At 44.5% G+C, this 16,870-nt stretch overlaps 1 protein-coding gene across 2 annotated transcripts in view; it reads left to right on the forward strand.

The window, feature by feature from the left end:
- The window catches only part of PDE1B (phosphodiesterase 1B), a 1,345,653-nt gene that overhangs the window by 1,027,885 nt on the left and 300,898 nt on the right, over positions 1-16,870 (forward strand). For both annotated transcript variants that reach the window (XM_085654771.1, XM_085654770.1), the window contains one exon: positions 3,953-4,093. In XM_085654771.1, the coding sequence (XP_085510897.1) occupies positions 3,953-4,093 (141 nt within the window). The remainder of the gene's footprint in view (positions 1-3,952; positions 4,094-16,870) is intronic.

Here is a 16,870-nt window from a genome sequence, read left to right on the forward strand (position 1 = left end):
TATTTTTCGTGCAATTATCCAAAATGGACATTCTAAACAAAAAAAGCAAGTTAAAATATTGCACCCGTTCCCCAACAAGGAGCAGGGACAGTGTCGGACCCGTAGGCGCTTCTTTATAAAGTCAGATAAAAAATGTTTGCATTTGCCTTTTAAACTTCCTCTAAACTCTTTCGAGCCCCTCCAGTCTCCTAAAATATACTGATGTAAAAGAGTGAATGTAGCCCCTCCCTGCTTGTTTAAATTGATGATATATTCTTAACGATGTGTCCCACCCACTTACATTGAAGTTTTTGTAATTCAAGGATCATCGAGTCACGGACAGACCCCCGCATGGAGAGCTAAAAATGAGTTTAATCACAGAGAGGGTTTCATTTCGATGCCCCCAAAATGTCCCACGCTGAACCCTCGGACCCCCCTTAACGTGGTTACCCGATAGGGAGGTTGAGAGAGTTCTGTTTTAGGGGTGTTTGAGTGAACCTCTCTTTCTCTAGCAGTAAACACAGATCCATGTATCTGACAGTAAGTTTTAACGTCTGTTTTGTATTTACAAGTAGCATTTTTCCACAAATTAAGTTCAATTTCTTTAAACCTAGCTTCTGGGGTGCAGTCCCCGTCAGAGCTGGTGTGTGGGCATCTCTTTTGGGGTCAGTGGAGAAGGGCATGCGTCAAAGTGTGGTTTTAGGGGTGTAGGAGTGAATGACTGCACGCTCAGATGCTTAAGAGAGCAACAGATGACGTCACCAGAGCTCAGAATTGCAGAAAAAGCACCGAGAGAGTTAGGGTGTGTGTGTGCTGCGTGGGTGGGGGGTGGAGCCGAAAGACGAAGGGATAGGGTTTGGGTGGGAAATGGGGGGGGGCAGAGACGAAACGATGGGGTTTTCGGTGATAAACGAGGGTCAGAGTCTTGGAAGGTTGGGACAAATATGAAACAGAAAGTAAAGAAGCGCAGCCCGTCATGGGACGGACAGAAGATGTGCACGCGGGGACTGCCTTTACTGGCGGCGAAAAAAAGTCTGCAGTGTATCACGCCGCCAGTAAAGCATCCAATCCCCACGTGCACATCTTCTGTCTCGTTTGTCTCCCCGCGTGCACGCTGGAATCGTATCGATTCCAAAAGGCCTCTGCATGGCAGGGCAGCGCATGTGCTGCTTTCGCCAGGGTTTGGGCTTGAAATGGGGGGGGGCAGAGATGGAGGGATGGGATTTTTGTTGGTAAGAGAGAGGGTCAGAGACTTGGAAGATTGGGACAAATATGAAACAGAAAGTAAAGAAGCGCGGCACATCATGGGACGGACAGAAGATGTGCACGCGGAGACTGCCTTTACTGGCGGCGAATAAAAAGTCCCCAGTGTATCTCGCCGCCAGTAAAGCATCCAATCCCCGCGTACACATCTTCTGTCTCGTTTGTCTCCCCGCCTGCATGCTGGAATCGTATCGATTCCAAAAGACCTCCGCATGGCAGAGCAGCGCATGCGCTGCTTTCGCCAGGCCGATACCTAAAAATACTAATTGTCCACTTCCCAGATGCATTCATTTAGAGAGAGTAATACAGCTTGACGATTACCATTACCATTGATACCCCCTGTATAGGATAACTAAACCTTTGATGAGCACCCGCCACTGCAGCAACTGCAGCAAAGTACTTGTGATCAGTTACCAACAGGGGACTTTTCTGCAGCTTTACTGTTGTAATACGTTGTATGCGGATATCTCGTAAAACTTTCCATTGTTTGACTCTAATCTTTAGTTCTCAAATGCTTCAAGAGAAGACGTTTTAGAGTTTACTCATAACCCTACTGCAGAATGTGCTCTTCACATGTGAATGCGCTGCATGACTCATCACCGCGTAATTGTGGCCACCTTCCAAATGAGCCCTTACACAGCCATCTTGTAGTAACAGCCAAATGCTGAGCCCCGTCCTAAAACTCCAGTAGTCATAGTACTAATGAGGCTCTGATTCTAAGCGTGACACAAAATTCTGATCCCTGTGCACTGCAAAACCATGTTTTGTCAGGGATTCTGATTGTGATCTTTACCTTTAGTAGCACAACACCCCAACTTTCCCCTGGTGAATTTCAGCAGGTCTAATCCGTGGTAATGTGCAGGTTGAAAACATGTGGTACATTTCACACTTAGGGGCATATCATCAAGGCGAGGCGATAATTATCGCTCAGCGCTCTTAGCGCGAGGATAACTATCGCCGGCCTACGCAGAATTTTATCGTGGAGATAGCGTGCTATCAGCAACGCTTATATCCAAAGCGATAAAATTCAACGTGCAAGCTGCCAACTGTGCGATTATCGCTGGAAATCCAGCGATAATCGCACAACGTTTGGCGAAAGCTTGCTGATAGGGCAAGGCAGACTAAGCCATGATATCCACCTTCCATAGGATATCATGGCTAAGTCAGTTGAAAAGCAGGCGTAAGAAAAGTAGCGATAACCATGGTCAGCGCTACTTTTCTTATTGCTATGCTTGTTAGCGCTTCCCTTGATAATTGGAGAAATGTCGGTTAGCAACATTTCTCCAGTTATTTCAGGAAGGAACGCCCACTTTGCATGTCATTAGAGATGCAAAGCTGGGCGTTCAGAAAACAGGCGCTTAGGCAAGGATTCACGCGATAGCGTGACCTTGCTGATATAGCGATAAAAGCGATAATTTTTTAGCGCCACCTTGTAGATATGCCCCTTAATTCCTTATTTTCCCAGGGAAAAAAAATGGATTGGAAGTATTTTCTGTCTCGGGCATATACAGCACCCCATAATGCCAAGTGCATTTAGTATCTCAACCTCATCCTGCCTTCTTCCACCTGGTACCTTATTTCAAAGTGCAGGAGTGCACCGGGTGCCTGAAAGGTATTGCTAGCACTCCCATGGGCCCATCAAAGGTCCTAGTAGCTATTCTAGACCTGCTCCACTCAGAGAACAAAATAAAAGGATCTGTGGGAACAAAAAATCATGTGTGCTGTTTGTAATCAGCCAATTAGGAGTATGCTCCAGTGTGTGTGTGTGCCAGCCAATCTCTAGGGCACACAAGACCATTATTGGATTGGCATAGGCAGACGTCGGCCTGTATCAGGGTTGCACTGTGTCGATCAGAGAGTGGTTGCATTCATGATGCCTTGAAGGTGTGCCGCCTTCTTTCATCCACCACAGTGACGCAATAGACCTACACAATGAGCCACTATGTGCCAACACAGCAGACAGGTAAGGCTGAGTGACGGACCACACTTCACCAACTGGGAAACCTGCTGCTGCCCCCCGCAATGCACATTGCTATATTAATCTCCTTTGGCCATCTCAGTGAAACCTTCAATGCACTCTGGGTCCTACCCCTATCCAGTCTGTGTTCATCAAGTTTCATTTTGAAATTTCTGTGCAGGTGCTCTGCTTTACCATTTCACAATCAATAGCGATTGAGAGAGAATAGAAGTGGTGTTCTGGGGCATCTTAATGCCATGAATCACATGATAAATACACAAGGTAGATAGGATTTTGGGATGACTGATGTCAAACCATAACATTCATTGCCAAGACCCATTCCTTTACAATTCTGCAGCAAACCTCCTTATATCACTACCTTTTTGAAATGTTCATACTATGACTATGATGGTTTGGTGTAGAGGTGGTATGACTAATCATCTCTGGAGAAGACAAGCCACAGCATTATAGTTATGCTCACTTCACGAATCTAGGGTTGGGTAACTATTCACTACTATCTCTTATGTTCCTGTGTACCAAACATTGCTTTCCCCCTCAGCTGTCTTTGCCTACTTCTTTTTCATTTTCATTTCCTCCAGTGGTCACTGTATCATCGGATATATTTCTCTTATCCGTGTTTTCCTTCTGAGTGAGTCTCTGCCTTTTCGACTATCTTCCTTTTCACTCTTTGCCTCCTTCTTTTAGATTATTGTCCTGCCGCACATGTTGAACTCTCTCTGCATGTCTTCACAGATCCCTGCTGCATACCTCTTGAGCTTGCTGGACCTGTTGGAGAGCGGGTATGGTAAATACAAGAATCCATACCACAACCAGATTCATGCTGCAGACGTCACCCAGACAGTGCACTGCTTCCTCCTCCGAACAGGGATGGTGGTGGGTATTATTTTGTAATGCTCTCACATAAGAAGTTTGCTCGCTTAATTCATACTTCTTAGTGGATGTGCACAATGATGAGAAACTCTCTTTATTTCAGACCAAAAATGTTTCCTCCACTTACTTTTCTACAATGTTCAACTGAATAAAATGCGTTTATGAATTTTCAAACTAATACACTCTGAAAAAGGGATTGTGTAGGTCATATCTGAATCTCGAACATATTGTTGTAAGTAAATATTGTGCTCTGGCTCAGTGTACTGATGTCCCAGGGAAGTTTGAACTAATGGTCACAGGGAGGTTGTTTCTTTTTCCCGAAATCAATAAAATGAGTGCCATTGATTTGAGTAACAATAAACATCTGATATCGAAGCTCCAAGATACCTTTCTGGGAGAATATACGCCTTACAAATACGCTTTATAAATATATAAATATATTAGCTACAGAACAAAGTTGTTCAAATAGTTTGGGAAGCAGTAAACTTTTATGGGTAGGTGGGCGCTAACAAATAACTTCAAATCTGAATAGCTTTTCAAAGATAGGTTGAATCCTGATCTACCGTAGGGGAGACTAGGCCCATACGAAGGAGAAAGGTAGGGGTATGTGATAAGGTGATGCACCTCTGATGGATAACAGTATGTGAAATTTTGCAGGCAGAATTGGACTTGGACATCTGCCTGTTTGAACTGTGGAGGGGCAACCTGGCCCTTCCCAGAAGAAACGTGTTCTGCTCGTTTTCTTGTCCGTAGTTTCCAGTTGCAAGCCAAGGCCTCTACAGGCCATACATCACTTCCTCAAGAACCTGCATAATATGCGGTCTCTCCATCTAGCTCCACTTTCACCCACCACAGCGTCCATGTAGACTCTTGGGATTTTGAATGGTTCAACTGCTTCTGAGGACAGAAAAAACAACGGAAGCACACACACATCACTATAGTGAGGATTCTCATTGTCTACCAGTGTCTAGGTGCTACTTGAATCTCTTGGGGACCAGGAATGACAGAAAAGCATGCTATTGCCTTGCACTACTCCGAACAATGCAGTGGAAAGTATCCTTGAGGGTAGTGATCAGTTACTGTTGGTTGAAGAGGCCCCCAGATTACATCACGACTAAGGGTCCTCATAGTGGAACTATTGGTACATGTTCCCATCAATGTTAAAACAATGACATCTCTGGTAATACCATGGGATTCTAGCCTCGCTGGGGCAATTGGCACCATTTGTAGGGAGAATGACCTGAGGCCATATCAAGGGGTACAACCAGCAATGTTCCGGCTCCCCAAATCCCACGCTAATCCCAAGACGATAACTAATCAGACTCCTAAAGACCTTTTATTCTAGGAAACTGGATTATTTTTCACTGTCTGAAGTCTCAGCAGATTGGGAGGAGAGAGAATCAAGCTTTGAATTGGAGGGACACAGGACTGATTGGGAGGTTGTCAAAAAAGTAGCCATCTCACGGGTGAAGCTATGGATAGGGTTACAAATCAATTTCCTGCATGGAGTAAAGAAGATGATGATGAAGGGAACCCTACATTAGACTACTAACTGATGATCTCATGCCTTCCCCCATTCTAACTGTCCTAACACCTCCGGCATGAAACAGTAACAGCCAGAGGATCCCTGCTGAGAGGCTATGTAGGTTATAGGAGGACCTTCCCACAGAAAAAACTCTAGCTGCTATATACGATTTACTCACTACTCATCACAAATTATATGGGAAAGACTATGTGTCTATAAAGTTCTTTCATTTAATCAACACAGCTTTCGAAAGGTGTGCAAACAAGTGGCCTCAATGGTTAAAGGATTCACCTAGATAGAACAATGGACAAGTGGGCTTCAGGAGGTACTCACTCAGGAAGCAACTCTCAGAAGAAAAGCAAACACCTTCCAATAGGTGTGTGGTTCCGGGTCAGAGAAAAAAATAAAGATTTACTAGCTGGCTTCAAATCTGTATTTACGTAGCGGTAAGATGATGCCAGATAAAATAGGAGGGATGGAGTCCACATTCTAATTTGGACTATTAAATGGCTGCAAATTGCAGATTAAAATATAAATTGTGTGTGAGGAGATTTTCTAATCTGGGGTGGATTTTTTTTTACATTCAGCAAACACATTTTATCAGGGCAGAACTATCCAAATGTAATACTTGGGTTTTCAGGTCATGACTGGTACAACACAAGAGGCCCAATCATGGGAGCTGCAATTTTTGGTGATGGGCCCTTTATGAAATTGCCATTATTTGAAGGCTTCATCGAAGGTTGATCGGTGTAGGAAGGTAGGATCTACTTCTATCGTTACCCACACTTTTTGCCTGGTGCTAAGCTGTATTATGACTAGTCTGACTGAGTTCCTGCTAATCAAGACCCCAGTCTATCTTCTTTTTCCCTAAATTGGTTTGTTCAGTACTTAGGTGCACCCCAGATTGGATTCTGGGGTACCCTTATAAGTCCCTAGTATATGGTACCCATGTACCCAGGGCATAGCTAACCCGGAGGTCTCCCATGGGCTGAAGCATCTATTATGCCACAAAAAAGGTTGGGCACTGTTCCAAAGATAGGGTCCAGAGATTGACCCATATGTCTTATACAGAAGACAAAAAAGAAAAGATGGGAGTCCCAGGTTAAACAGACCCACCACAAGGGGGAAAGCACATGTCTTGCCTCTTGATGCCCTCACACACCCCGAGGGGTGTCATGCTTCATCATCGGGCTATGCTCCTCGTCAGGCCGGCGCTGCAATTCCCAACGGGCCCCCCGAAGGGTCACTTTCTCGGAGATCTTTTGAGGCATGCCGGATGGTGTATGAGGGTGTGTGGGGTGTGGGTTTTAAATAAGGGTCGCTAGAATGTGTGTGAAGTGAATTAAAAATGGCTGGGGGTTATATTGATGTAGTAACCCTCCTGCCAAAAATAAAAAACTCTAATTTAGAGTATGGTCCCCAAGGACACATTGTACCTCGGTGTCATTAAAAACGGTCAACATGTTTCGCGCCTCTGTCACTATTCAAGTCGTTGGCGCTTCATCAGGACCAAAGAAGTGCAAAAGGTAGTGAAATGCACATGAGTGTGTGCGTGAATATAAAATTGAAACATAAATACCCACAATATATGTCAGGGCGGGCCAATTGTACTGCTCCTGAACATAACAATATATGTCAGGGCGGGCCAATTGTACTGCTCCTGAACATAACCGGATAGGGCTGAATCCTCATGAACATCCACGAGCAGGCAAAGAGACAAAGAGAGCATGTAATTGTTGCTTCCACAATGGCGTTGTACAATTTGCCTGCTCGTGGATGTTCATGAGGATTCAGCCCTATCCGGTTATGTTCAGGAGCAGTACAATTGGCCCGCCCTGACATATATTGTTATGTTCAGGAGCAGTACAATTGGCCCGCCCTGACATATATTGTGGGTATTTATGTTTCAATTTTATATTCACGCACACACTCATGTGCATTTCACTACCTTTTGCACTTCTTTGGTCCTGATGAAGCGCCAACGACTTGAATAGCGACAGAGGCGCGAAACATGTTGACCGTTTTTAATGACACCGAGGTACAATGTGTCCTTGGGGACCATACTCTAAATTAGAGTTTTTTATTTTTGGCAGGAGGGTTACTACATCAATATAACCCCCAGCCATTTTTAATTCACTTCACACACATTCTAGCTACCCTTATTTAAAACCCACACCCCACACACCCTCATACACCATCCGGCATGCCTCAAAAGATCTCCGAGAAAGTGACCCTTCGGGGGGCCCGTTGGGAATTGCAGCGCCGGCCTGACGAGGAGCATAGCCCGATGATGAAGCATGACACCCCTCGGGGTGTGTGAGGGCATCAAGAGGCAAGACATGTGCTTTCCCCCTTGTGGTGGGTCTGTTTAACCTGGGACTCCCATCTTTTCTTTTTTGTCTTCTGTATAAGACATATGGGTCAATCTCTGGACCCTATCTTTGGAACAGTGCCCAACCTTTTTTGTGGTAATATAATCTTTGGGAGCATGGACACTGGACCATTAACTGGCTCCTTGGTCCCCCCCCCCTTTTTTGATGGAGCATCTATTATGCCACCCATGAGAGACCATTCAAAATGGATCTACAGGCCTACTTGCAGCCTGTGTAAGTTGGTTCATGCACCACTAACTAAAGATATAGGTTTACTATATCTAAGGGTCACTTAACTTAAAACCTATAAATCACCCCTGTAGCAGGCCTTTGCAATCCTGAAGTCAGGGTGCATGTTTCTAAATGAAAGGATGCCCCTGCATGAGCAGGACACCCCTGCAGCCTACGGAGTCCATTCTCCCAGGTTGTCAGTGAAGCAGCCATATACTATATAGAGGGGCACCGTGTAATTACCCGATGACCATCTCAAAAAGCAGCTGCCACGAATCCTATCATGTTTGGTATCAAACATGTTGGAATCACACTGTAAACGGTGTGGGAGGTATGATTCCAAGCACAGGAAGAGCCCTCCGTTAGGCTCTCAGTGTTCCTGGTACCAGTCTTCCAGACCCAGACAGCACAAAATGGTTGCTACCAACCAGAGACACATTTCTGCCCTCCTGCTGCTGAGCCAAGCTCGAGCAGAGGAAGGTGAAACAATAGGCATCCTGTCACAGGGAGATGTGACCACCTTCCAGACATGATTTAGTGTATTGGGACCGGGTGGGTGTGCTTGCCTGCACCTAAAAGTCTGCATGAGAGGCACATTTGGTGGTCCTGTGCATTGTCCAGTTCAAACCAGCTCTTGGAGCCGTTGGCTCCTGCTCTTACGCGAAACTGGACAAAGGACAAGGGAGTAAACTCCCTCCTGTCCAGACCCTCCTGAGGGTCCCCTGAATCTTCCCAACCCTTTCCCTAGGATACTTAGGGGCTTACCTGGGTGTAGGTCCCTAGATTAGTGATGGGATAAGATTCAGATCAGACACCACTGCTCTTCTACCATCTGGGCACTCTGGAATTCAAAGGACTTCGTTTGGGCCTGACTTCCTCTCCCTTCCAGTCTACTGCATTATCTGTACCTGTGCATCATACCTTCCAAGCCCTGTGAAGTATCAAAGACAACCAAAGTAATCTCCCTTGGAGTGAAGGTGTCAATTACCTGCATTTGCAGACACCCCAACTAAGTCGACTGGTCTGCAGATCCTGAGCTCCTCTGGACACCTTGGGCTCTGCAACACAGGTGGTGGTTTTCCACAGCTCCCAAGGCCTGCTCTACCCTCTCACCGAGGTTAAGGCTAGCATCCCTGGTGGGTGTTGCAATAACCTTACCTCTGGGCACCACGTACAACTTGCAGTTGCAAAGGCTTGTTGGTTTCTTTGTAACAAGATCTGTGGGCTCCAAGTAGCCCCAACTTCGAGCACCTTCTGTGACATGAATCTTCAACCACACCTCATTGTATGCATCATGGCCTGCATCTTTTAGTGAGCTGCTTGAGGTCCTCTTGCGACTCCAGTGCCGCCGGCCTGTGGGTTCACTTGAGGGTCACACTTGTCTCTTTTGGGCTTCCCTCATTGCTCGGGGCCTGCCCTGACTTCCCTGCCTTCGGTGAGTTCCCTCGACCTTGCTGGTCCTGACGTTGCTCCTTCTTTGATTCCTGTATTGCTTACCTTTGCCAAGGCTTGTTGGTGCTCCTGCCGGACAGCAACCCCTCAGCCCTCAACATCCTTCATGGGCAGCTCGTGTCCAGGTCCTGGTCTGTTTATTTTGTGCTATTTACTGTGTTTCTTTGCTAAACTATTGTGTGCATTGTGTTTATCTCCGTGTTGGAGATACTTGAACGTTCTAGAGAGTGTTATATAATAAATACATATTTTTATAAATACTTGGTGTGTTTCTTTTTCACTTGATCTATACTATAAGATTGCATTCTGGTAAAACAAGCTGCTTTACGCTCCTTATGGACAAAGCCTGAAGGCTGCTGTCCACAGCTACCACTTAGAGAGCTTTCTAAGGTTGTCTAAGACTTCTTAAATCACCATAAGGGTTGTCTGTACTGGTGCAAGGTGCCCACTTACATTAGTTGACATCATATACCAGGCCAGCCTCTCACAGTTGGCCATCACCAGGATTTGCTAGTCTGGAAAATGTCTACTTTATGTTCAGTTTATGGTCTGAACACAGACAACCCTACTATGTTCTCCTAGTAAATACTGGAACTTAAAAAAATGGGAGGGCTTAGTCTTGTTATGTGGGAATATTAACTTACCCTTAGTTCTCACTTATGATGCACCCAGTAGAAGTAATGGAAATAGACTGCATAATTTTTGGGCTGCAGTCTTACATATTATGGAATCTTGTGGACTAGTGAATGCCTGTACTTCAGTCCATCAGTATATTTATTCACCTATTAGCCACTATTCTCAGATTGACATCGTTTTGGTTGCTCGAGATGTAGTGTCATATGTTGCAGCCTGAGTATATCTTGGGATGTTTAAAATCATATTCCATGTTGATTACATTGTTTATTGCATGTAACTGAAGCCCTCTTGTTGCAGAAACCTCTTCCTCGGCACCTATAATTGACCAAACGATTCTTTTTGATAGATAATACTGTGACTATATGCATTACGTTTTTGGATAGTGTGGGATGCTTTATAGGAAACAATTTGTGGTGCTCCCATAAGTTACACCATACAAAAGAAGATGGGAGAATGAATGACTCCAGCACTCACTTACATTACAATTGAAGCCATGTTTGTTAGAGTGGGAAAGGCTCCCCCTATACTCATAATTGAAGCTTATAAACAACTGCTAATAAAAATGAGAAAGTTGCTTAAAAGAGAAAGGTGATTAAGGCAGCCAGACCACCTCGCTCTCAATATCTTGAAATATTTGGAAAGAGTGAAAGTATGGGACACATTTTACCATTTAGATTGTAAGAACAGGCCGGGATTTCTTTCAAAGTGTTGTAGAATATTAGGGCAGACAAGTCATAGCTCCTGAGGGGATCATGGGAATTTGTTTCAGCCTTTATTGCGCTCTCCAGTGTGATGATCGCAGCTGGTCAGTTGAAGAGATGCTGGCTTACTGGACACACTTAGAAGTTTCCAGGCTGCGTCCTTCTCAAATGTCTATGCCCTTTGTAGGCCACACTTAAAAAAATGTAATTTGGACCAGTTTTGATCCATAGGATACAAATCCTTTATGACAGGGTATCTGCCAAGGTGATCTGCATGGGAGGAGTCTAAAAAAAATCAGTTCTAGCTAGACTGACTGGGTATGCAGCTAGCTTCCTCAGCCGCTGTTTGTGTTATATCTTGAACCCTTCTTGTGGCATTCACAGGGAGCTGCTCATTTTCCAACTGTGATTAAGGATGGGACAATTTGTAAAACAGCCACCTACATGGACAGCATTGCGCGTTTTAGTTGAAATCCTCACAAGGCTGTTGGGGCCATTGAGATCGAGGCTAGGCAGTTTGGTAGAGTTTCAGGGTACCTGCTCCGGGTCGGACTGGCCGTAGCGGGCACCAGGCTGTCCCCCGGTGCGCTGCACGGGTGGGGGCAGGTTTTGTTACAGGGCTGCAAAATTGGCCCTGTAACAAAATCGGCCGGTTTGATCGGCCGCACCCCCAACAACACCCCCCCCCCCCCGGGGGCCGGCCGAGCAGTTTGTCACAGCCGGTTTTGGTTCCCAGTCCGGCCCTGTACCTGCTTAATCCATGTAAAAACAAAATGTATGAAATTCTTACACTACAAGACAAGATGCCCACTTTGCCCAATTGGTGAGATATTTTGTTATTGTCACCATATCAGGGATATAAACTGCCAATAATTGCCATTTGCTACTTCTATGTGTGCTGCAGAATGCCGCACACATATAGGTTGCAAATCGCCATTATTCAATGATTGTGTTTGTACATGAAGGGAAACCTTCATGCACAAAAGCAATCATTAATGGCATTTTGCTCTTTCTATGTGTGCTGCAGAATGCAATATGAAAGCACTTCTCCACGTTGTGCCAATCTCACCCCTGCTTTTGAAGGGCGTTAGTCTTTGGCGCTGCCTCAAATTGACAGATCCTTGTAAATCTGGGGCACCATCAAAAAGCATTGGGTGCAGTGGAATGCCCACAGCAACACCCATTGCGCACCCCTTGCATTCATGAAACTGCATGAAAGGGTACTATATTTACAAAGCGGTGTTAAACCACAAAAAGTGGCTTAACACCACTTTGAAAATATGGACAGGGCCTTGTGCCACCGGAACGTCAGTAAAAGTGACGTTCCGGTGTCGCAATCCCCTTGTACATATGCCCCTGAAAGTCTTGGCAACTTGTCTCAGCGGAGCACAATCAAATGGTTGTATCACATCTGTGCAGTAGGACATCCAGATAACTTGTTGTACTTGGCAGACAGATGGCCGGCAAAGTAGAGGAAACTGATAGTAGAGGAGATTATTTGAGTGTATTGTGCAGGGGCACTCCATTGCTAATACTTGTAGTTTAAAAGCTCACCAATTTAAGTCATTGCAGGATGTATATATTTTAATCTCTGAAAAGGAGTATAAAAAAAGATTACAGTCCTGTCAGGACATCTATTTCATCTTGATCATTTCAATCGTGGTGGTGCTGACCAGTATCAGATTAAACACTTCAATCAAATAAACCTCTTAACAATCTCTCTATGATGCTGCAAATTCATTGGAATTTATTCTATGGCCTCTGTGCCTTCAGTTGGTCTATTTAGACGGCCAGTGCTGCAGAATGGAGTGCTCAGCGTTAATCCAAGCAACTGCAATAGCAACAAAAGATAAATATGCACATTTATTGGATCTGGCCACTTCATCCTAAAAATGATAGATTGCTTTGTTATGTTATGTGTATTTTTAAAGAGAAATATCACACGTGAGGGTATGCTGGTGCTGAGCACCTGTGTATGCCTTTCCCTACCTTTAGTAGGTTGGTTACTTGGAAAGCAGGTCTTCAACTTTTTGTGGAATTCAAGAAGAGAGGAGGAGGCTCTGAAATGGATTAGGAGGCAAGTTTTCGCTTTAGGAGCGGTATAAGAGATGTTTTTCCTCCAGACCTGGTTCTGTGTATGCGTGGGATGACAGAGAGTGGGAGTCCTGCAGAGCGGAGGAGTTTAGGTGGTTGATTATAGGAGATGCGAATGTTCAGGTATGTGGGTCCAAAGTAGTGTAGAGCCTTGAATGTTTTGTGAGGAGGTTGAAATGAGCACATTTGTGAATTGGGATTCAGCAGGTTCTGTAAGGGAGGTTGAGGATGAATCTGGATGCTGAATTGTGGATGGTTTGAAGTCTTCTAGTGAGTTGCCTTGTGATCCCAACAACAAGGGTTTTCCCGTACTCCAACTTGGTGCTGACTAGAGCATGAGGGACGTTTTTTCTCGGGTTGCTTGGGAATCAATTTAATATCTTCCTCAGCATCGTGAGGGTGTGGATACAGGATGTAATGATAGTGTTGACTTTTGCAGTCATGTCCAGTTTCTCTGTCAATGATTATTCCTAGGTTCTTAGCGTGGGTCCAAATTTAGCTGGCCACCAGTTGGAGTCCCATGGTGAGGTGTTGTTGCCGAAGATCACTACTTCTATTTTGTTGGTGTTGAGCTTGAGACAGTTGTCCTTCATCCAGTTAGCGACTTCTGTCATGCAAGTGGTGAACGTGTTTCTTGTGTTGGGGATCTTGTACGAGAGAGAATGAGTTCCATGTCATTGGTGTAGGAGAGGTTGTTGATGTTGTGTGCGTGTATAACATTGGCCAGGGGGATCATGTGTGTGTTGAACAGGGTGGGCCTAAGCGATGAAACTTGAGGCACTCTGCAGATAAGGTTGTGGGCTTCTGAGGAGAAAGGTGCCAGGCTGACAGCTTGAGTTCTATCTGTTAAGTAGGAGCTGTTCCAGCAGATAGCAGGTCCTTGGATGCCAGTCTTGTGCAGACATCTGATGATCCTGGAGTGTGAGACCGTGTCAAATGCTGCAGAGAAGTGCAGTAGAATGAGTGCTGCAGTGTCTACTTTGTCAAGGGTCATTCAAATGTCGTCTGTGGTTGTGACGAGTGTTGTTTGTGTACTGTGATAGTGCCTGAATCCGACTGAATTACATTCAGAAAACAGTGGTTCCTGTGGTAGACATAAATCTAAAAGAATACTGGTCTTCTAATGCGCAATCGGTGCATATTAAAGGGTTAATGGGATGTCAGATGGAGAAGAGACCGTACACAGCACAACATAAGATCAAGAAAAATCAATTTATATAATTCAAATTGAATACAATTCAGTTATATACAGTGTATTGTGTCCCCAGTGAAACAGTGGAACCTGTAATATATATACCCTGGTTCCTAGTGAGTAGGGTTCCCTTGGTGGTTACTGAGGTGGCCGGTCAGGTGTTGGTTAATTAATTAAGACCTTTACAATGCATAGTAGGAGGGAGATGAGAGATGGGTCTGTGGATTGTTTTCACATGTCCAGGAATGTGGCTAATTGAGGATGAATGTTAGGTCTTCACTGATCGCTAGGAGTCCTTTGGTGAAGACAAGGTGGGATCAAGGGCCAAATAGGGCCCCCAAGTGGATGGTCTTATGGGAGCAGCTATTCAGACAGTAGTGATGGCATGGATCTGATTTCGTTACGGATGGTTTGATTTCAACGAGTTTGTTGCAAAGGTCATGGGAGGAATTGATGTTACTGGATACGGTAGGAGGTGCAGTGAAATCTTTGATGATGATGAAGATTTCCTTGATGTTGTTAGTGGTGGCATGGATGTGATCTACAAAAGCTGTAAACTTTGTGCTCTGCATCGGTTAGTGGTAGCTACTTAAGACTGATTTGAAGAGTGAATTCTCGTTCGTGCAGTATGCTGGATATAATTTAAAATTATTGGCCCCATCCTTTGAACGGGCACTTTGCAAATAATGAACCAAGTCCACAGTCTGATGTCACAGTAAGTGCACTTTTAAATTTTATGCACCTCTACAGAAGCAACTTACCAGTATATAATATAGTGAAAAAATAGTCTTGAAGTGGTGCATCTTTAGAGTACTGGACACTAGTGTAGCATAATCAAGAGCCACACAGTGTTGACATTTTGACTCCGAGAAACCATTGTCCACTTACCAATCCAATAACTAGAACAAGTAGAGAAATCACCTTGCCATCTTTCTCGAAACATACTATTAAGGATCGTAATTTTAATGCCTGAAGGGATCCTCTGAAGTAATATCCATAAAGGGGTTTCATTAACCTTCAAATTACTCCCTCCCACTTTTCTCAAAACAATAACATAAAAATTGTGTCTTTCTTACCCTCCAAAACATGAACCTATGTTCACTAGACTACAGGTAGTAAATGTATTGATGAAAGAATATTATCATTGTTAAGAGCTGTCTAATATTTTCCAACTAATCATTTCCTGGAAAAAAGGTCAGACTTAGTGTGCCGCCTTCAAATGCTACGTTTTAAAAATTTGATTCCCAAATATCTTTCTGTGAGTAGATATCGCTTACTGCACACTTAGGGTCCGATTAGGATGTCGGTTAGCAATCCTCTGACCTCTTATCAGAGGCTTTCTGACTGACATCCTAGGTTTAAACTCTAACCTCCTTATTACAAATAAGGTGGTCGAAGGTTAAGCCGGCTGGTCAATTTGACGGGCTTCTGACGGGCTCAAGGATCCCGTCGGCCAGTCGGAAAGGCCTCATAATCCTGTACGGACGGTGTTCCTGCTGTTGAGATTATGATGTTGGTTTCCAACATGTTTTCCATGTCGGGCTTTCTGAGATGGAAAGCCTGCCAGAAAGCGACTTTGGGGGCCCCTGGCAGGACCCTCTTCTCCCTGCGGCCTCCGGATAGCTGGAGGGGGCACCTGTGGTGTCCCCCTGTAAATCCCTTCAAAATGTGGCTGGCACTGTGAGGTGCTTGTCACACAGTGCAGGGATTTACAGTGACTCCCATTTCTCTTTGCTGTGGCCGGTTTCCAAATGCAGCACATAGGGAAATGGGAGTCTGCAACCGCACCATATGCGATCTCATCGTAATTGTGATTTCGGACCGCCGACCCAAGGTCGGTCGGTTCCGAAACCGCAGGGATGTCCATTGGAGGCAACTCCAACCGACATCCAAATCAGGGCCTTTGTTGTGATCTATTCCTACATTTCCGGGAGTAAGGCACACCTACATAAAAGATCTGATTCCAAGGGTGTGGTCCAAAATATGGTTATCACCATACTGACATATATATTAGTTGTGTCCCAAATATTGTCTACCAAGATTCTTCTCATGGGAGTTAGCAATAAAAATATACAGCCAATGGAACTGTATCTTTGCAAACAATGATTATGATACAAACTTTATATCAGACAAAATTTCTGTGTATGATATTCTGACACAAAACGTACTTCTTTCCCTGCTGGTAGAAATGCAAAATTCACTTTCCATTTGTAAAGACGATGAGCAACACAAATTAACTGTGCACAAACAAAGGACCCTGAGATGACGAGGTTGCATGGCAATTCTTCTTTTTTCTCATTTTTGATATCCCGGTATGAAGGCAAGGAACACTAGTAGTCCTCGCTCTTCAGCAAAATTTTCTCTTTCATCTCATCATAAGATGCCAGCATATTTTTTGTGAGAATTTTATTTAGCAACAGATAACAGAAGTTGCATCCATAATTCACACACAAACTTTAAATAAGTAATGCTTTTTAGGAAATGAGGCATACAATATTTGATCAATCCCAGGCAAAAGTAAACATGGTAGGAAATCTCTGAGAAGTGTCTAAAAATTGTGTTATGAGTAATGCGGAG

This window comes from Triturus cristatus, chromosome 4_1 (assembly GCF_964204655.1).
Source record: "Triturus cristatus chromosome 4_1, aTriCri1.1, whole genome shotgun sequence".
Lineage (NCBI taxonomy): Eukaryota > Metazoa > Chordata > Amphibia > Caudata > Salamandridae > Triturus > Triturus cristatus.